This window comes from Eulemur rufifrons, chromosome 8 (genome assembly GCF_041146395.1).
Source record: "Eulemur rufifrons isolate Redbay chromosome 8, OSU_ERuf_1, whole genome shotgun sequence".
Taxonomy (NCBI): domain Eukaryota; kingdom Metazoa; phylum Chordata; class Mammalia; order Primates; family Lemuridae; genus Eulemur; species Eulemur rufifrons.
The window spans coordinates 24,319,611-24,341,158 of NC_090990.1; the positions used below are offsets into that span (position 1 = coordinate 24,319,611).

Below are 21,548 nucleotides of genomic sequence, written 5' to 3' on the forward strand. Positions count from 1 at the left end.
TGCTCACTCCTGGATCCCCAGAGCCTGGCACAGAGTTGACCATAATACTTAACTTAAAGGAAACTACTATCAGATACAAGAGAATTTGTTTTAAAAGTACCAAGTATGGAAAAATGACAACACACATTACTTTCCTTTTACAAAAAGAAATATCACAGAGTTACCAAGACCTTTCATTCAAACAGCTAAAAACCTGATTTACCTATTGAATGGGGAAATAAAGTCAGTTTGCGTTGTTTTAACTTATAAACCAGAAACTGCCTAATTAAAATTTTCAATTCACCAGACCGAAAAGGAATTAAAACATTTTCTTAGATCAAGTTGAAATGCTTACTTGAGCATTGTCAGGTTCCTCTTTAATTTTGTCCAGAAGCTCCTGCTGTGGTGCCATTGCTTTGCCACATTCACCATCCAAAGGTTCCTTCATTCTAATTTTTTATGTCAAGGAGGTCCCCAGGCTAAAACTAATAGATTTCTTCTGGATAATGGGTCACTGGACACCTAAAACACAACATAAAGGATTGGTATTCAGGTTTATTCTTTTTTCTTCTTCATGTTTGTCTATATTAAAAGCTTTGTGTTGAGCAGAAGGCTTCAGGGCTCAGCATTTGAAAAACAACTCTTCTGGCTTTTTTTCTCTCTACCTGCATTCCACTCCTTTAGTAGCCACCTTCACATAAGAAAACAGTCTTCCAGCAATAGCTCCCACTTCTCTAGTATCTTTAAAGACAAGCACTCTGGTCTTTTAAATATGTTGAATGCAGTTGAGGGGAATGAGACTAGTAGATCAAGACATGGGAGGAAGTTGCCAAGCTCTGAGAAGAATGGACTCAAGAAACAGTTTCTGACTCCATGAGAATTAGTATTTGCAGGCCCAAGTCACCTATTATTTCTCAAAGCGGGACACAACCACCTCCCTGCCCTTATCTCTTAATTCAGCCCTCACGGGAGACCTCGCTAAGGACCCAATTTCTTGGCCTCAGACTGGATAAGAAATCAAGACGCCATCCATCGCAAGTGAACAACAGGTATGCCCTTTCTTAAAGTGGGTCACCTGCAACTTTCAGGGTCTCCATGGGGGTTAGGCCTCTCTGAGCCCAGCTTCACAATCGCCTTCCTGTAAACAAGAAACTCTACTGGCCACTCAGTAGATTCCCTTCCCCTAAAAGTAAACGTACTAATCAGAAGGAATTAAACCTGAAATTTAAAAACAAAAAAACAAAAGCCTCCCCAAAGTTGTCTTTAACCAAACAGTCAAGCCAGGCACGGAAATGGACAGCTGGTTTAAAAGCCAGTTCTGAAAAAACATGAGAACTTTTGACCACTTGCCACAGTCACAACAATCTATGGACGCGCATCTCTCCTCTGAGTATCGCATGCGTTCCGAAATTCTCCTTCCCACCAAGAATTCCCACGCCCGTCACTGAGGACGAACAAGGCAACGCAATCTCCGTGGGAGAGCACGGGATCCGCAAGTGCCTGTCACCGCGTCCCTGAGGCGAAAGCTGCAGCACAGCCCCACAGCCCGCCTGACGTCGCCCCGCCCGCGCCGCCTCGTCACGTGGCGCGGCCCCCGCCCCGCCCCGCCCCCCCCTCCGGTGCCACCGCGGCCGCACCCACCTTCTGTCACCTCCTAGCTCCCGAGAGATGCACCAGGCGGGAAACCGGCAATAGGTTCCAAGTCCCCCGCGCCTGGACGCGGATTATTTCCTCTTACTGGAATTCCGCCTGATCCATTGCAACGCAACACCAGACCAACCGCGCGTGCGCAGCCCTAGTCTCCGCCCACCTTTCCCGTCATGCCCCAGACCCGAGCTGTGTGGCCCTTCCCAGCATTCCTCTTACCTCAGTTATGGTTGACTTCTTAAAGAGACCCAGGGTCAGTTGTGAAAAGGTGGAGGAAAGATGGGGTTTAGGGAAGAACATCAGGGGCGATGGAAGGCGTTGTAGGTAGGCTGCATCATTCTTTAATGCCCATTTCCAGAAAGGTGGCCTGGTGAGAGAACATGGTAATAAATAATATCTGATATTTATTAAGCCAAGTGCTTGCTAAATACTTGACATGTATCATCCCACTTAATCCTCACCACAACCCTAAGAGGTATATATTTTTATCTTTGAGATGTTAATGAAGAGATTAATTAACTTGACAAAAATCAAGACTTAGGTGTTTTTTTTTTTAATTCAACATTGTTTCAGAGATATATTAATGTTTTGTGTGGTCTTTTATTCATTTTAACTGCTGTATAGTATTCCTTTGTACAAATATGCTACAATATAATCATCTACTACTGGTGAACATTTGAGCTGTTTCCAATTCTGGGCTATTAGGGGTAATACAGCTGTGGACATTCTTGTCTTTTGTGGTATTAAAGGACAAAATTACAGCAAATTTAGTTTAAAGATCTCATTGTCTTTATTTATGATTCTAGAATCAGACACCACTTCATTCCATAAAATATAAATAAGTATTTACAATGAGCTGAGCAGAGGAAGTAGGTTTTATAGGCAAAGAAGGGCTAAAGAAACAGAAACAAAGAATAAAAAACAGATTGGTCATCTCAAAGTTATTTTCCTTGTAAAGCAGGAACAGGGAAACAGAACAATAGAGAAATAACTGGTTGGTTAACATAGGTTACTTCATTTTACTTTTTTGATAAGGATTAAAGCAGGGGGAACTTCATTATCATGCTGATTAAAACTGGCTTGTTTGGGAAATCAGGCTGTTATTATCTATCTCTCTCACTCTCTCTCTCCTCCCAGCCCCTGTGATTTCTAGGGAGTCAGATAACAATTTAGTTTCAGTTATGTGATGTGGAACCTCAGCATGAGTGACTCCATTTTGATTTTTAGTCTGGTGTATTGGGACCTAGCACAGAAATTAGTCCAAAGCAACAGCCTCCTATAATTTTTATTTAACAGTGGCACATATGCACACTTTTCTGTTGGGTCTATATCCACAAGTGAATTAGTTTGTTAGGTATATGTGAAACTTAGGTAGAAAATGTCAAAAAATTTTAGAATGTAGTTGTTTCGGCTTACACTCCCCACCAGCCAAATATGACTATTTCAGTTGCTCAACGTACTTGCCAATAATTACTACCATACATCTTTTTAATTATAATCATTCTAGTGGGGGTATAGTGGTATCTCACTGTGGTATAAATTTGCATTTACCAGGTTACTAATAAGGTTAAACCCATTTTCATATTTTTTGATATCTGGATATCCTCTCTTTAAAGTGCCTGTTCAAGTCTCTTACTCATTTTTGTATTGGATTGTCTGTCATTTTTTATGGTATATATTCTAGATGTGAGTCATGTTGTGGTTTGTATGTGTCCCTTCAAAATTCATATGTTGGAACTTAAACCCAAAGATGAGAAGTGAGGCCTTTAGGAGATGATTAGGTCATGAGGACTCCACACTCATTGTGTTGGTCCATTTTGTGTTGCTATAAAGGAATACCTGAGACTGGGTAATTTATAAAGAAAAGAGGTTTATTTGGCTCATGGTTCTGCAGGCTATACAAGAAGCATGGCACCAGCATCTGCTTCTGGTGGGAGCTTCAGGAACCTTCCAATCAAGGTGGAAGGTAAAGAGAGAACAGGCACATCACACAGTGAGAAAAGAAGCAAGAGAGAGAGAGGAGCAAGAGAGAGGTGCCAGTCTCCTTTAAATACCCAGCTCTCACAGGAACTAATAAAGTGAGAACTCACTCATTATTATAGGGAGGGCATCAAGCCACTTATGAGGGATCTGCCCCCATGACCCAAACACCTCCCACCAGGCCCTACATCCAACACTGGGGATCAAATTTCAACATGAGATTTGGAGGGGCCAAACATCCAAACCATATCACTCATGAATGGGATTAATGGTCTTATAAAATAGGCTTCATATGGGTTCACCCCTTTTGCCCTTTTAACCCTTCACCATATGATTACACAGTGTTTGTCCTCTCCAGAGGACAGCAACAAGGTTCCATCTTGGAATCAGAGCGTAAGCCCTTACAAGACGTCAAATCTGCTTGTGCCTTGATCTTGGACTTCCCAGCCTCCAGAACCATGAGAAAATTTCTATTATTTATAAATTACCTAGTCTGTGGTACTTTCTTATAGCAAGGAGGAATAGACTAAGACAAGTCCTCTTTGAGTATACAGTAGTCCCCTCCTTGTCTACGGTTTCACTTTCTGCTGTTTCAATTACTTGCAGTCAACCACCATCTGAAAGTATTACATGAAAAATTCCAGTAACAAACAGGGTAAGTTTTAAACAACTTTTATCAAAGTATATTATTATAATTGTTCTATTATTAGTTATTGTTGTTAATCTCTTACTGTGCCTAATTTATAAATTAAACTTTATCTTAGGTTTGTATGTACAGGAAGAAACATAGCATATATAGGGTTGATTACTACCTGCAATTTCAGATATCTATGGAACATCTTGGAACACATCCCCTGTTCATAAGGGGGGTACGACTGTACATATTGAAAATACCTTCTCCCATTTGGTAGATTGTCTTTTCATTCTATTGTTGGTGTCTTTTGATGAATATAAAAGACCTTTATGCTTAGTGCTTCTTGGGTCCATTAAGAAATATTTTCCTAAAAATATATATATTTTCCTACCAAAGATAGGAAATTTCTGGAAGTGCTATTACTTTGTCTTTCACATTTAGACCTATAATCCACGAGAAGTTGGATTTTATGTGTGGTGTGAGATAAGTCAGATTTCATCTTTTCCATGTGAATATTAAATTGATTAGGTACTATTTTTGAAAGCCCTGCTCTGCATTGACACCTTTGTCATAGATAAATTGTCTATATATGTGTGGGTTTGTCTCAGGACTAGGTAGTCTATTCCTTTTGTCTCTGTTTATAGAAATACCATACTGTCTTCATTTCTGTAACTGCTTTATAATAAATGTTGATACCTTATAGAAAAAGTCCTCCCTCCCATTATGTCCTTCAAGATTGTCTTGGCTTTCTTTGGTCCTTTACATCTTCATGTAAATTTATGAATCAGCTCATCAGTTATGACAAAACTTTCCTTATAAATTTTGGGATCAGTTGGGATTTTGTTTAGTACTGCATACAAGTAGTATACCTGTTTTGGAGAATTGGCATTTGTTATTCATTGTGTTGAATTGCATCCCCTACAAAAGATATTTGTAAATTCTACCCCTCAGAATGTGACCTTATTTGGATACAGGGTTATTGTAGATATAAAGTCAAGATGAGGCCATACTGGAGTAAGGTGGGCCCTTAATCCAATATGACTGGTGTTCTTATAAGAGGAAAAAAGACATAGAGATACACACACAGGAGGAAAGCATCATGAGACAATGGAAGCAGAGACTGAAGTACTACAGTTGCAAACCAAGGAATGCTAAGGATTGTCAATAAACTCCAAAAGCTAGAAGAGGCAAGAAACGATTCTCCCATACAAGTTTCACAGAAAGCATGACCCTACTGATCTTTAATTTTGGACTTCTAAACTCAAGAACTGTGAAATAATAAATTATGTTGTTTTAAGCCAACTAGTTTGTGGTAGTTTGTTATAGCAGCCTTGGAAAACTAATAATAGTATCATATAGGGTTGAATCTTCCAATCCATGAAAATGATGTATCTCTCCATTTATTTGGGTGTCTGTAATTTCTCTTAATAAGGTTTAATAATTTTAAGTATAGAGATTGCACACATCTTTGTTAGATTTATTCTAGGCATTTGATATTTTAGGTTATTTTAAATGGTAAAATTTTATTTTCTAATTGTTTCCAGCATATAGAAATACAATTTATTTTGTATGTTGGTCTTGAAGCTAGCACCCTTGCTAAATTTACTTATTAATTCTAATATTTTGGCCATTTTTTTGGATTTTCTAAGTTTTCAACTATGTAGAGAATGATGACAATTTTATTTCTTTTTTTCCAATCATATAACTTTTATGTCTTTTTCTTGTCTACTTCTAGTAATGTCTTGAATGGAAATGGTAATATTGGGTATCTGTATCTTGTTCTTGCTATGTTGCTTTCATTAATTAATTATTAAATGTTATATTTAATTTAGGATTTTTGCAGTTACCTGTGGGAGGTCAAACATGGCCATAAATTCTTTGCAACTTCTCCTAACAAGAGGGAGAGTCTGTGACAGTTAATTTCATATGTCAGCTTGAATCCTTGGACTCAGTAGAGTAGATTGCCCTCCCATATGTGGATGTGGAAGGGCATCATCCAATCCGTTGAGGGCCTGAACAGAACAAAAGGTGGAGGAAGGAGGAATTTGTCCTCTCCCTTTTTTTTTTTTCCTGCCTCACTGCTTGAGCTGGAACATCTCATCTCATTTTCTCCTGCCCTTGGACTAGGATTTATACCATCAGCTCCCCTGATACTCAGGCCTTTGGACTCAGACTGAATTACACCACTGGCTTTCCTGGGTCTCCAACTTGCAGATGGCAGATTGTGGGACTTCTCAGCCTCCATAATCATGGAAGCCAATTCCTCATAATAAATCATCTTCACATCATATTGGTTCTGTTTCTCTAGAGAACCCTGACTAATACAGAGTCTATTTCCCTACCTCTTATTTCTGGATTGGCCCTGTGAATTATTTTGACCAACAGAATGTTACAGAAGTGATACCATATGAATTCCTAAGCATAGGCCTCAATAGTCCTTGCATCTTCTAATTTCACTATCTTGGAACACTTCCACTACCATATCCAGGTTAGATGGATTAAAGTACTAATTGATGAGTAATCACATGTAGAAAGTGGCCCCATGGCCAGGACCAAGTCCCCATACATGTGAGTGAAACCATCTTAGATCCCCCAGGTTACTAGATGATTGTAGCACCTATTGCTACATAACAAGGGGTACTTTGTTATGTAGCAATAGATAACTGTTACAGAGCTGATATCTACAAATGGGGTACTGCCATAACTAAAATGTAAAACATCTGGCATTGACCTTGGGACCAGGCAGCATGCAGATTCGGGAAGGACAGCAAGGAGACTTAGTGGAGGCTAGAAGGGCAGTGAGGAAATTGTTATTGGAGCCTGAAGAAAGACTAACCTGTATTATACAATAGCAAAATGTTTGGCAGCACTGACACTTGTGATAATTTAGAAGCTAGAAAACATACCTCATGACCTTGTAGATCTGGCTTCCATGCAAAATATTAAAAGTGTTTATTGATTTCTTTGAACAATCTGTGATATGGTATTACAAAAGACAAATAAGCTAAGGAAGAAACTATCCAGTTTTTAAGCAGAAGCTAGACAAAATATAAAGGGCCCGGGACAGTCTCTCCAGCTTGCAAAAGATCATCAAAATAAGAAATGGCTTCAGAACAAAGATCAAATTTAGTACATTGTAGGTAAAAATGTGGCCTCAAGGTCAAGATCAAATCAGCAGCTGTAAGACCTCATAAGGAGTTGAGCAGTGCCTCATAAACCATCTCACCTAGACAAAAGGGCCTCTGAGAAATGTAAGGGCATTGTGCCACAGCAATCTGACATATCCAAAGTAGAGATGCTTCTCTCTCAGAAACAAGTGTGATTGTGGTTTCGGGAGCAGGGAGTAAATCCCAGTAAGATTCATAAAACACCCACAAAGTTTTTAAGAGAAGTATATTGGCCAAATAAAACCATAGATGATATAGGGCAAAAACAGTTTGAAATGAAAAAGATCTCTGGCCCCCCAACTTTTTATGGGCAGAAAGAAGCTGAAAAAGCAACTCAGCTGCAAATATGGACCATTTCCTATGGAAAAGCATTTCTCAGGAAGTAAAGCCGAGAGTCCAGAGGGCAGAAGCAAAAGTCTCTGAAAAAATGGATTATGAAACCATTCCTGGAAAACAAAACAATCAAAGAGCATTCCTTATCCTTAGAGAAGGAGAGCCTGAACCATAGCTGCCCAGGTAGATTTCAGAATTACTATGAATCAACGACTGCCAATGTGCTTTGTATTCTCCTTTTTGAACAGGAGCATTCAGTGGCTTCATTATGTCTCTATATTATAAGGTGTATTGGGGTATAGGGGTGGGGAGCAAGGAGGGAGGGGAGCAGATAACTTGTCTGTTTAGGTCACAGGTCTCTGGGTTGAAGAAGTTGCACCTGAGCAGCTGTGCCCAATGAACTACACCAGAGAAGTTTCTTTTTCATGGCCCTGAATTAGATACTGAGATCCTGGACTTTGAGCCAATGCCATAATTGTTTGAGACTTCTGGTGGAGGGGATAAGTGTTTTTTGATTGGAGGGGATATGAATTGTTATGGCCAGAAGGTGAACTATGGAAGATAGTTTCCAAAGATGCTGCCAATAATTCTCCCATATTGGTATGTGCATGATGCTTCTCCCATCAAGAGATGAAATCAGTTTCACCTCCACTTGAATCTGTGCTGGACTGTGACTTGTTTTGACCAATAAATTGCAGGAGAAATGACACTGTGACAGTTATAGGCATAGGCTTTAAGAGAACTAGCAACTTCTGCCTTTGCTCTCTTGAAGCCACCATATGTATAGGTCTAGCCACTCTGCTGGAGAGAGCACGTGGAGAGAGAGAAGTCTCAGAACTTTCCTGCCAAGGTCCGAGGCATGTGAGTGAAGCCATCTTGGATGTTCCAGCCAAGCATCTAGTTGAATGCAGCCACAGAAATGACCACAGTCAACGTCATGTGAACAGAAGAACTCCTGCTGAGCCTAGCCAATCACAGAATCATGAGAAATAGCAAATTGTTGTTTTAAGCCACTACGTTTTGGGGTGGTTTGCTATGTAACAAGAAATAACTGGCACACCAAAATAGTTTGCAGCTTTTAGTCTGATGTTATTAGGAATCTCCTGTCAGTTTGCATATTCTGTTTCAAGAATCCTTTCTTTCTCGTCTATGACGAATTCCCAGTTGCAATGTTGTGTTCTATTTAGATTTAACTATACAGAGTACAGATTTATTATAATCACTCTTTCCCTTTCATTTTCCCTACCTTGAAATCTAGTTACAGTATTCTTTCAGTTGTTTTTCTCAGATAAAGTTAGGGTTGATACACTCCCCGAGTCCCTGTGTATTAGTTAAAAGACTAAATTTCTATAACAAAGAAACCCCCACATGCAATGGCTCAAATAAAATTGAAGTTTATCTTCACAATCATTTATGGACATAGTGCTCCTCCATACTGTTTCTCCATCACTGAAACTGAGTCACAGGCACTTCCTCCTGAGAGTGTGGAGGAGGCACACACTGGGCTCAGATGTGGCACATAACACTTCTGATCACATCCTATTAGAGACAACTTAGTCCATGTGGCCACGTGTAAGTGCTCTGGGGCCTGGGAAATAGAATGTCATGTTCAGAGCCTACAATTATAATTCCAGAGAAAAGGGGAAGATTGAATTTTAATGGAAGGGTAGGAATCTCCACCACATCTTCTGCAGTATTTCCAAAAATAATCAATTTGCTGGAGAATGATGTCTTAGCAATGTATAAGATTCTTGGATTTTAGTTTCAATCATAGTATTGTAGAAAAGAAGTCCGAAGCTAATCTAATTCTCTTTTCTTTGTAGGTAAAATATTCTTTCTCATGCTTGGAATCATATAAGACTTTTTTCTTTATCCCTGTTTCATTTAGGATGTTCCCCACCTTCTACTCACACACCCTGCACTCTGCTCTGGGGAGTTGCCTATCACCTTCCGGCAACTTTTTCTTAATCTGGCAGCACCTCATTACCAAATGTGTTATTATTCTTTCAGCAAAACTATCCTAAATAGAATAAATAAAAACTAAAAATAGCCTCACATCAGTTCTGGTCAGTCTTTACTACTAAAAGAGTTCAGGTCAGGTCATATTATGTCACCAACCAATTTGTGAAAACTTTCCATTTTTGGAGCCTTTTGGATTTCAGGATTGTTAAGTAAGAGATTGTGAACATGTGAATTTAAGTTTAAACGTTTCCTACTTTCTTGTGAAGTTTTTGTTTATATTGGTAAGAATTAGGGACAAGGTTTTTGTTAATATGCACTTTATGTATCCCTTTTCCGGTAATTTGGGTTTTTTTTTTTTTTTTTTTTTTTTTTGAGACAGAGTCTCACTCTATTGCCCAGGCTAGAGTGAGTGCCGTGGCGTCAGCCTAGCTCACAGCAACCTCAAACTCCTGGGCTCAAGCGATCCTCCTGTCTCAGCCTCCCGAGTAGCTGGGACTACAGGCATGCACCACCATGCCCGGCTAATTTTTTCTATATATATTTTTAGCTGTCCATATAATTTCTTTCTATTTTTAGTAGAGATGGGGTCTCGCTCTTGCTCAGGCTGGTCTCGAACTCCTGAGCTCAAACGATCCGCCCACCTCGGCCTCCCAGAGAGCTAGGATTACAGGCGTGAGCCACCGCGCCCGGCCCCTTTTCCGGTAATTTGGGAGCACTTGAGTCTGCACATGTGGCTTAAACAAGATGGAAATGTATTTCTCTCTCACATGGAAGTTCACAGGGTGTTGGTATGGCAGATCCATTGACATCAGAAAAGTATATAGATTGTAAGCGTACAGCTCCATGAATTATTACAAAGTGAATATGTCTTTTAACTAATAACCAGACCAAGGTATAGGACATTACTAGCCCTCCAGAACCCCTACTTTTGGGGAAATGAACTTTGGAATCACTCTTCTGTGAATGCTAAATTTTAAACTGGAAAGATAAATTGTCTTCTGGCAACCAGATGAGGGGATGGACTTGAGGGAAAATTGAGGGGACAATGGTGCCAACATGAAAGTTACGTGACCCATAGCAAGACCAGCTAGGAGCCTGGAGATAAAGGTAAAGGAGCCCAGCTTTGCATCGTGGCAAAACCAGCCCCAACCCAACACCAGGCTGCTGGGGTCAGAACAGAAAAGCAGGTCAATGCAAGGGCTCTACCCAGAGGTATCTCAAGAAGAGTTAATAGAGTAAATGTGAAATATCTCGGGAACTTGGGCCCTAATTGGAAAATATTCAGTCAATAGTCTCAGCATGTCTCCACTCTAGGCTTATTCCCACCTTCAAAGATTTGACCTGGAGCCCCTTCCTCACCCCAGAATGAGGAGGAGGAGGAGGAATGTATCCATGGAATTACATGGCCTACTGCCCTGCGTAGGCCTTGACCACATGCTGGTCCAGGACCTGAGAAAAACTCGCTGGCTACACCTCAGCAGCTACCATCTGACCTGACCTCTCTCCAGCAGGGAGAACGATGCCCAATCACTGCTCCTCCCCGCACACACTCTGGTCATGTCCTAAAGCTGTGGGGTCAGGACTGGTTCAGGGTCTAATCCAGAAACTTCTAATGCCCAGAGACCACCGAGATACTCTCACTCTCTTACTGTCCCTCAGCCTTGACCATAGGTGGGAGACCAGAGCTGGCCCAGGCCCTCTGCTCTGCACACATCGCACCCACTAGTCCTGCATCCTCTCCGCCCCGCCTACTCTTGCCTAGATCCTCACCCTCACCTCCAGCTCCGCCCTGCTTGCTCCACAGGCCTCAGAAGTGAGATCTCTTTCATTTCTTCCCTTGTCTTCAGGCCTGGAGGCACTCTTCCTGCGGCTGCCTTTCTGACTTTGGCATCTCCTTCCCTGGTCGTGTTAGAAATGACTCGTGGTGTTGTTAAGAAAATAGTTAGGCATTGTAAATTGTCTCAGCAAGGTAAAATTTTTATTTTTGATTAGAAGGGCATTTAGTGGTAGTAAGAGTAATTAACTAGTGTGTGTTATAGGGGGCTTTTTTATTTCTAATGTAGACCTATGGCTGTGTCTTCTCCCATTGGCCGGGATTTTGACTGCACAATTTTGTTTTTATTTGATTGGCTAAAGTGTGTTGTTAAGACATAAAGGAAGAGGAGGTAGGGAGCTCTTAGTATAGTAAATATTTAAAGTTGGTGGGCTAGTCAGGCACAGTAAGGTATGTGGAAGTGTGTTATTTTTTGATATTTTGGCAGAAAATATTAAGTCAAGGTTATCTCCCCCTATAGTCACAAGAAGAGGAAGACAATTTTCCCTAGGGGTCCCAGAGATCCTTTGAGCCATTAAGTTATCCTTATCTGACTCAGAAACCACGAGATTCCCCTTGTTATCTGACCTGTAGGAATAGAACCTCTTTTCTGTAACTCTGCTGGCCAGAAAGGATCTCCTGGGGCTGTCTCTGGGACGGCCTCTTCTAGGGCTCTCTGGGGCTGTTCCTGCCTCGAAATTGACCAGATCCTGTAAATGGCTCTCACAGAATGGATTTATTCCCTGAAAAATAAGTTTACAACAGCTTTATTTAGATACACTTCACATAGCATAAAATTCACCCACTTAAAGTGGTGAATATACAGTAGATTCTGTATATTCAGAGTTGTGCAACCATTGCCACAATCAATACTTGAACATTGTTATTGCCCCAAAAAGAAACCCTATATCTATTATTAGTTACTTCCCATTTCCCACCAATCCATAGGCAACTACCAATCTACTTTCTGTCTCTATAGAATTGTCTATTCTGAACATTTTGTACAAGCGGAATCACACAATATGTGGTCCCTTGTGACTAGCTCTTTTCATTTAGCATAATGCTTTCAAGGTTCATCCATGCTGTAGCATGTATCAGCACTTCATTTCTTTTTATTGCTAAATAATATGGATGTATTGCCATATTTTATTTGTCCCTTATATAGATATACCACATTTTATTTATCCATTCATCAATTGACGGACATTTGCGTTGTTTCCACTTTTTGACTATTATGAATAATGTTGCTATGACTATTCATGTACAAGTTTTTGTGTGGACATGTTTTAATTTCTCATGTTTACATGTATAAAACAGGAACAAATGCTATGAAAAGTAGAGCGATAAGAGAATAAGAAAGAGGTCTTGGAAATTAAAAATACAGTATCAGACATTAGAAATTTAATAGTAGCGTTAGAACAAAGTTGAGGAAATCACTGGGAAAGTGGAACAAAACGATACGCTATGGCAGCTGAGCCACCTACAAGTGGCATTGCTGGGTTACATGGTAACTCTATGTTTAACTATTTGAGAAACTGCCAGACTGTTTTTCAAAGTGATGCACAATTTTACATTCCCTCTATAGCAGTGTATAAGAATTCAGTTTTCTCTTCTTCCTTACCAGCATTTGTTATTATTTCCCTCTTTTATTATAGCTATCTTAGTGGGTTCAGAGTGGCATCTCTTTGTAGGTTTTGTTTGTTTGTTGTATTTTGCTTTGTCTCTTGACACAGGGTCTTGCTCTGTTGCCTGGGCTAGAGTACAGTGGCATCTTCATTGCTCATTGCAACCTCAAACTCCTGGCTCAAACCTCAGCCTCCCAGGTTGGTCTTGAACACCTGGGCTCAAGCAATCCTCCTACCTCAGCCTCCCAAAGTGCTGGGATTATAGGCGTGAGCCACTATGCCCAGCCAGGAAGCGAGTTCTATGCCCCGATACCTTTCACCCTTTCATTTTCTGAGGGGAGCCAGAGGATCTGTGTGGAGAGGTCACTTCCTGCCATCCTGCCCCAAACCAGAAAATGTGTCTGTTATGACTGGGAGTTGAGGATCCCAGGAAGAACGTTGATCCTGAGCCTGATGAAGTCGACACCATCCCCATACACTCCCAGGATGCATCCCATGGAGGAGCAGGAAGGGCTCTGGGAGGGTAGAAGAGGGCCCAGACCCTCCTCTCATCCAGTTTTAGCAGGGGGTGGGGTGGGTTTTTTTCTGAAGCTGCTCCATTTCCACTTGGAAAGAAAGATCTTGTGGCACTGGTGAAGCATGTCTGTCTGTCTGCTTACTGGTGTTCCTCTCTGGTCTGAAGGGCTCTGTCTGTGCCTGTCTTCCCAAGGCCCTCCCCATCTCTAGATTATTGGTCTGGGCCTCAGAGCCCCCTCCCTCCCTTGGCTATATCAGCCTTGCTGGCTTAGGGAGTGATTAGGAATTTAATTATTTCATTTTTCAGTTAGTAGATTAATCCCATCCATCACGGGCAGGCCTTCTCCCCTGGCTCCCCTCTCAGGCTGCCTGGCCAATTCCAAGAGGAAGGAGCTCCATAGCTCACTGGGCCTGGGGGCAATGGATGAAGTTTTAATGAAGGTGAGGGGGTGTGTATAAATTTAAACAAGTGAGTGTTTGTTTAGTGATGAGTATAGGTCTTAACATGTTTGTGTGTGAAGATTGTATGAAGTTAAATATTCAGGCCTTTCAATTTTTGGCTCAGAGGAGGCCAAGGTGCAACTTTCTTCCACTATGCCATCTTCGGGTGCATCTGACAGCAGCTGCCTCCACCATACTGCCAAAATTTAACCCCAGTAAGATGAAAGTCGCATACCTAAGGTGCACCCATGGGAAAGTCGGTGCCATGTCTGCCGTGGCCCCCAAGATTGGCCCTCTGGGTCTATCTCCCAAAAAGACTAGTGATGACATCGCTAAGGCAATGGGTCACAGGGCCTAAGGGTTACAGTGCAAACTGACCTTTCAGGAAAGACAGGCCCAGAATGAGGTGGTAACTTCTGCCTCTGCCCTGATCATTAAAGCCCTCAGGGGACCTCCAGGAGGCAGAAAGGAAACAGAAAAACATTAAACACAGTGGAAATATCACTTTTGATGAGACTGTCAACATTGGCTGAAGGGGCAGCACCAGTCTTTAACCAGAGAACTCTCTGGAACCATTAAAGAGATCCTAGAAACTGCCCAGTCAGTGGGCTACAATGTTGATTGCTGCCCCCCTCGTGACATCATAGATGACATCAAGAGCGGTGCAGTGGAATGCCTAGCTAGCTAAGGAGTACAAAGGAAACTATTTCGATAAAGGATTACTTGGCAACAACAACAAAAACACCATTCATTGCAACATGTATTAATATATACATGCGGGTATTTGTGTAAGTTTTATGTGATTTAAATTGCCGTGAACATGTGTTTGCATGTATAAGGAAGGGATAGAAGGAGTGGAGGTTGATTACGCTGTGACATTATCCTGAGTGTCCTCCAAGCAACCTTGACCACCACGAGACAGACGGACAGTTTCCTTAGCGCTCTGCCTCTCTGGGACCAGCCGCGTGTTCTCCCACAATCTTAGATTTCAGAGTTGGAAGGCACCTTGGGGGTTACATAATCTGAGGCCTGAGTTGTACTTGACTCCCTGCTTCAGCTTCCAAAAGAAGTCTTCAGTCTGTATTTGCACGTTTTTCAAGATAGGGAGTTAACTCCTCCCTGGCAGCTCCTTCCACAATGGACAACTCTGCCATCAAGGAGATTCTGATTACAAACCCTGGCCCAGCCACAACACGATACTTCCCTTCTCTCTTTCCTGCCCTCACTCCTACTTACATAATTCAGCGCTAGACTGCAGCTTTCCTTTTCTTGATCACTGAGCCTCATGTCATTGAGTAATGTTGAGCCAGAGCTGCTGTTGGGCACTGGACACATATAGGTGGACTCACTAGTAGGGAGGCAGACATGGAAAAATAACTATTAACAAGAATAGAGAAGGGAGTAATTAACTTAGCCTCAGGGGAAGAGAGGTCTCCAGGAAAAGTTACTAGAGGAAAGAAGACACCTGAATGGAGTCAGAGGGCAGAGGTAGACAGAGGGAGCTCGCAGTCTGTGCAGCCTCTTCTCCTCACGTGCTCTCCTGCTCTGTCCCCAGCTCCCAGCTCTCTTTTCTCCTGCTGAGCCCAGAAATCAAAAGAGCAGAGCAGAGGCTTGGATGTCCCTGTGTCTGGAACAGACGCAGGCAGAGCTGAGGGGTGGAAGGTACCACCACGTGAACCCAGCAGTCAGCCAACCAGCCAGCCTTTGTGGGGTCCTGTGGGGCCCAGCCCTGTGCGTGACTGCCCTGCGGGAGAGGCCCAAAAGGTGCTGGAAGCCCCTGTCCCAGCTCACACAGACAGCTTACAGGACAGTGTGCTAACCCAGGAGGCAGTCCTAAACTCTGGACCCCATAAGGGGACCAGACACTTAGGTGAGAGGGTGGGAAAGGCCATGGTCCTCGCCTGGCTGAGCAGCTCTTGCCTCATGGACCCCTGCCCTGGGATTGGGCTCCTAACTACTGTTCTCTGACAGTCCTGGCAGGCCTAAGTCTGTCAGCACCCCTAGAAGCCAGGGCATAGCTTGGACTGTATGGTCACACCAGCCTAGCCCAACACTAGTCATGGACTCTGAGACAGGAGACTCTGGGGCACTAAGGGTCGGAAAGGAAGTGAGTTCCCATTGTGCCCGGCACCATGCTGGGTGCTTCACACAGATTAATCCTGTAATCCTCACCACAACTCTCAACTTCAGCATGTTCATAAGGAAAGATACACACTAAACTGTTAACATTTATCTGTAATGGGTAGAATGGGATTTTGTTTCAATGTTTAATACAATAATGTATTGTCAGAAATAAAAGAAGGATTTTACAATTGCAGAGATATGGAACCAACCTAAGAGCCCATCAATTCACAAGTGGATAAAGATAATGTGGTATGTACATAACATGAAGTACTACTCAACCATAAAAAGGAATGAAATGATGTCTGCAGCAACTTGGATGGAACTGGAAGCCATTATCCTAAGTGAAGTATCTCAGGAATGGAAAACCAAACATGATATGTTCCCACTAATAAGTGGGAGCTAAACGATGGGTACACACAGAAACAAAAAGATGCAAAAGACATTGGAAACCAAAAAGGGCGGATCCCAACCAGGATCAAAACTTACCTGTGGAATACAGCGAACACTATTCTGGTGATGAACACACCAAAAACCCTGACTTAAGCATTATACAAGGTATCCATGTATAGAAGCATTTGTACCCCCTTATTATTTAAAAATTTTTTTAAAAAGTACTTACAGCAGGCAAAATATTATCTGTTGATCAATCTAGAGATATCCACATCTTATTTCCCATTTTTTATGTAAAGGGTTAGTCATTAGCATTGACTAGTCCTGATTTCTGTCCACACTTTCATTCTTCCCCAGTTGAGGAAGTGACTTCTTTAAATGGAAACTTTGAAAGGAAAAACTCATTGTGTGCAGTACAGCCTCTTCCTCTTTTCCTTCTACTTATAAGTGAGTTTTCAACAGGGGACACTAGTTGTCCTTTGCTCTTCTCTGCCTTAAGTCTCACAGGGACAGGTCTGCCAGATGAGGAGGCTACACCCTCCAACCTAGCCTTTTCCAACAATGAAGGTGATATATACCCTTGATTTGCCACTTCTTGAGTCTTACTGCTCAGGTGGTTTAGAAGTGGGTGGGGAAAAGGAGTGTTAATTATTGGGCTCCCTTTGAACTCCCAGTAGTATGGTGGAAAGAACACTGAAGCAGGAGATATAAGGCCAGGTTTGCAATCCTAGATCTGCCCCTTAATGGGTTGTATCCTAAGGCAAATCACTTACTACCTAAGGCCTCGATTTCTTATCTAATAAATGACTCTAAGTCCTTGATTATAAGCAACAGAAACCAGGTCTGGTTATTTTAAGCCAAAAAGGGAAAATATGTAATAAGGATATTGGTGGCCTGTGTGATGAGGCACAGTAATCACTATAGCTCTGTGAGCCACAGTGAAGCCATCTTGTATGTAGGCTAGTGCAGCCATCTTGTGTACAGATTCACTGTTGTGTAAAGTTAAAAAAAGAATACATGAATAACAGAAAAAAAATGTATACAGTGATTAACTTGTAAGTGATTGTTTAAAATCATTAGGTGTGTATAGTTACATTGTACTATGCTTGGCAGTTCCTTGGAAAAATGTTCCTTGGATGTTCCTCAAGGAAATGTTCCTTGATTTAACGGTTGCTATTTGCTTCTATAAGTTTGCTTGCTTATAAATTATTATAATCAGCATGTTCTGAGCTGTATGTGTATTGTTAGTATTGTTAGTGGTGAAGGTATATAACCCCTGCCCACTTTAAGACCGGGGCCATTCTCTGTCTCTGGACTTTCCCAGGACAGGGGTGGTCGCTGGCCAGCTAATAAAGACTCCTAATTTGGGTCAATTTGGTCTTTAGGTGGTCATTTCTCGCATCTTAGGCTATAACAGCCTGTAGAATGATGAGAAGCTAAAATAAAAGGTTTAGACAATAGACAGAACCAGGGACCTTCCAAGATCTGTTAGCAAGAACAGCTTGATCCATGTCACTGCTAATGCGAAAATAAACCTTGTGCCAAACATTCTGTCTTTTAATCTGGGTAAAATAAATGCTAAAATAATGTTCCAAATTACAGAGGTTTTACACAATGTTAGTTTATTTCTGTCTCACACAGCCTAACATGGGTGCTTCCAGTCTAGTGGCTTTCTTGGCAGCTCTCCTCCAGACAGTGTCTCAGGGACCCAGATTCCTGCCATCTTGTGGCTCTGTGCTCCTCTTTGTCTGTGGAGTCCTATTAAACCAATGACTGGGAAAGGAGAGGGGAAAGATCATATGTGGGAGGTTTTTATATGTAAGTATTTTTCAGTATTTTCTCTTCTGTTAAGGATGTGTTGATTTAAATATATACACATATAATTTACTTACATTATGTTATGTCTATATTATGTATTTGACTCAGCAAGCAGGTAAAAATGAACAAAAAATTACAATGAGCCAAAACATCCTTTTTTAAGTACCAAGAATAGGAAGGATCCATCAGCACTAGTGGTTGTATAAAATCATCATGACCAGATAGAAGAGGAATCTAGAAGTTAATCAGCACTGGATTAACAATAAGCAAGTAAAGATAGAGTTCAACAGATTATTCTAAGTATAAGAAGGGTGAATCAATTCTTCATCTCTCAGGACATAAAACTACTAAATGGCCCTTCTAATTGTAATAAAATACTGAGAATAAATCCATATATTTTTAAGCAGATCAATGTTATATGATGGCAAGATAATTGATTAGGAACTGCCATTCATGCAAATCTAAGTGTTTACATAATTTCTGGGATAGATACTAAGTTTCAATAATAAAACCCATAAGAAAGATGAGGACTTACAAGTCCTGTGATATAAAACATAAAAAAAAAAAGGTTTTAAATTAATGGTTTTAATCACCTTGGACAGCAAAATTAGGTCTTATTTCCCAACTAATAAAAAATATTTGATTTCACAGATTCTGTAACCTCAACTGGTCTAAAATTATATTTATTTTTCTATTGGATTTGGTAAATTTTCTGAAATGTCAGAAAATAATCAAAACAATATTACTGAAACTTTAAGAAGATATCAAAGTAAATATAGGTATAATCTTCAGAGATATAAAAATAGTGCAAAAATAATGCAGAAATATTTAACCCATGACATTGAACAGATTTAGAAATGGTGTAGGCATTTTGTAATCTTCATATTTGTGCACACTTTGCTGATGTTTAAGGCATTTGAAGTATTCAAACATATCAGACACAATAATTCTGTAATTGCAGTTTAAATTGTTTTAGAGAATTAAATCAAATGTGTATTACATGTTTAATGCTCAAGAAAAGATGGTTTCAATGTTTTGCTTATTGGAAATACGACTTTAGTAAATTGGGCAGTAAATAACGAACAAACAGCTGTGAGTATTTCTCTCCAGGCATAAACGTCCCTTGGACATGAAAAAAATCCATCGAAAGTACTGAGTCATAAGGCACAAAGTAGATAGTGTGCTTTTACTCTCCTTAGGAAGAAGCAGAAGTAATACTTAAGGAACTGCAATGAAGGGTTGGTTGAAATAATTTAAGAGACTGTGGCCCACACACTGAAAAGAAAGACAGACAGCCAAACAGATAATTAGCCTGAGTCTGGTGAATATTACAGAAGGGATATTCTGGGAGCACAGAGGGAAGAGAAGTTAATCCAGCCTGGCGTGGTTAGGAAAGGTGAGAAATAACCTTTTCTATGCACCTATTACTAACCAGACACAGTACACTATAGAATGCTGTGCAATTCAGTAGATGTTTGTAATCAGATATCATGGAAACCTCACATCAGTTCTAACTCCAAGCATTTTCACAATGAAGAGAAATCAGATTAACCATGTCCCCATGGAGAGGATCTAGACATATCCCCCAGGCCTGCCTAACTGGTAGGATATTTTCTTGGCTGAAATTTGCTTACCAAGGTGACTTCTGGGCAAGAACTGATGTGGAGGGAAAAAATAAACCAGCAAAGCAAGCTTGGTCAGTAACAAAGATCCAGGGACCAAGGAGAGGAGACTGAACAGAGTACAGTGTCTGTCACTTGGATTTGATTCAGCCTTGGCTCAAGCAGAGTCATGTCCAGGTCTAGGGAAAGGGAGAAAACACAGGAAAAGTGAGGGAGAGGAAGCAAGAAAGAGCAATAATCAAAACTTGAAATAGGGGGCTGGGCGTGGTGGCTCACGCCTGTAATCCTAGCACTTTTGGAGGCTGAGGCAGGAGGATCGCTTGGGGTCAGGAGTTTGAGACCAGCCTGAGCAAGAGTGAGACCCCATTTCTACAAAAAATAGAAAAATTAGCCAGGCATGGTGGCTCCCACCTGTAGTCCCAGCTACTCAGGAGGCCTGAGGCAGGAGGATTGCTTGAGCCCAGGAGTTTGAGGTTGCTGTGAGCTATGACAATACCACTGCACTCTAGCCCAGGTGCTGGAGAGAGAGAGACCTTGTCTCAAAAAAAAAAAAAAAAAAAAAAAACTCAAAATAGAAGTTTTCCTAAATTTTCTGACAGATATTAATATGACCTTAGGATCCCTCTAACAGAGTGTGCCACGAAAGTAAGAAGAGATCACCTCTTCACTTTATTATGCATATGCTGGGATCCACATTGCCAGGGAAATGCTGATTAGAAGCAAACTGGGAAGCTGGCACTTTGATACTAGACAGCTTCTCCAGATTCTGCCAGGTCATAAGTGATAGAAATAGAATTTGTATCCCAGTATGGCATGGAGCTAATCCAATTCCTATCCTTTTTTCATTTCGACATGCTCCTCTGTGGTCTCCTGACGGTTGTTTATTTCTTTTTTTTTCTTTTTTTTTTTTTTCATAAGACCATTGTTGCTAGTTGTTTTTTATCTCTAATGACAACTCCTTCACCTGCAGCTCTCTCAAGTGGGATACTCAGTCTCCTGTCCAGCTGCCTCAGGATCTGAAGTTGAATCTATGTCCTCTCTGCTCCCCATTTGCTGCTCTCATGTAAAAATTCATGTTCGTTTAAAGCTTATTCCATCAGGCTTTATTAGACCTTCCCTGTCCTCATTACTGACATCTACTAATCTCCCTGTCACTCTCCAACACTCATTGAAAAATGTAGCTGCTGGCTCACTGTTTTCCTCTCCATCCCAAATCCTGCCACGATCTCACCAATCTCGTGGACATTTCTAACATCCTGGTCTCTCAGTTATTTATTTAGTTCTCATTTTCAATGAACTTTTCCCCATTCCACTTGAGCTTCCCCATTCCAATGGCCACATCATGACTCCTTTGATGTCCTAAGAGTGCTCTATCTCTGAAATACTGTTTTCAGATATCCCACTTTCTGATCACAGCCTTCTATCTTTTCTGTTTTCTCACTCAGTTTCTTTCTCTGAGGCTATCCTTCTATTTTATAAAGACCTCTGTTCCTTAAT

The 21,548-nt window shown here is 41.1% G+C and overlaps 1 protein-coding gene and 1 pseudogene across 1 annotated transcript in view; one reads left to right on the forward strand and one right to left on the reverse strand.

The window, feature by feature from the left end:
* The window catches only part of ZMYM6 (zinc finger MYM-type containing 6), a 34,885-nt gene extending 33,389 nt beyond the window's left edge, over window positions 1–1,496 (reverse strand). The window contains exons 1-2 of the mRNA XM_069477657.1: window positions 1,330–1,496; window positions 335–501 (exon numbers count right to left, since the gene is read on the reverse strand). Of these exons, the coding sequence (XP_069333758.1) occupies window positions 335–427 (93 nt within the window). The 5' untranslated portion in view covers window positions 428–501; window positions 1,330–1,496. The remainder of the gene's footprint in view (window positions 1–334; window positions 502–1,329) is intronic.
* Window positions 1,497–14,161: 12,665 nt separating this feature from the next.
* On the forward strand, window positions 14,162–14,785 carry LOC138390263 (large ribosomal subunit protein uL11-like; annotated as a pseudogene).
* Window positions 14,786–21,548: the final 6,763 nt, after the last annotated feature.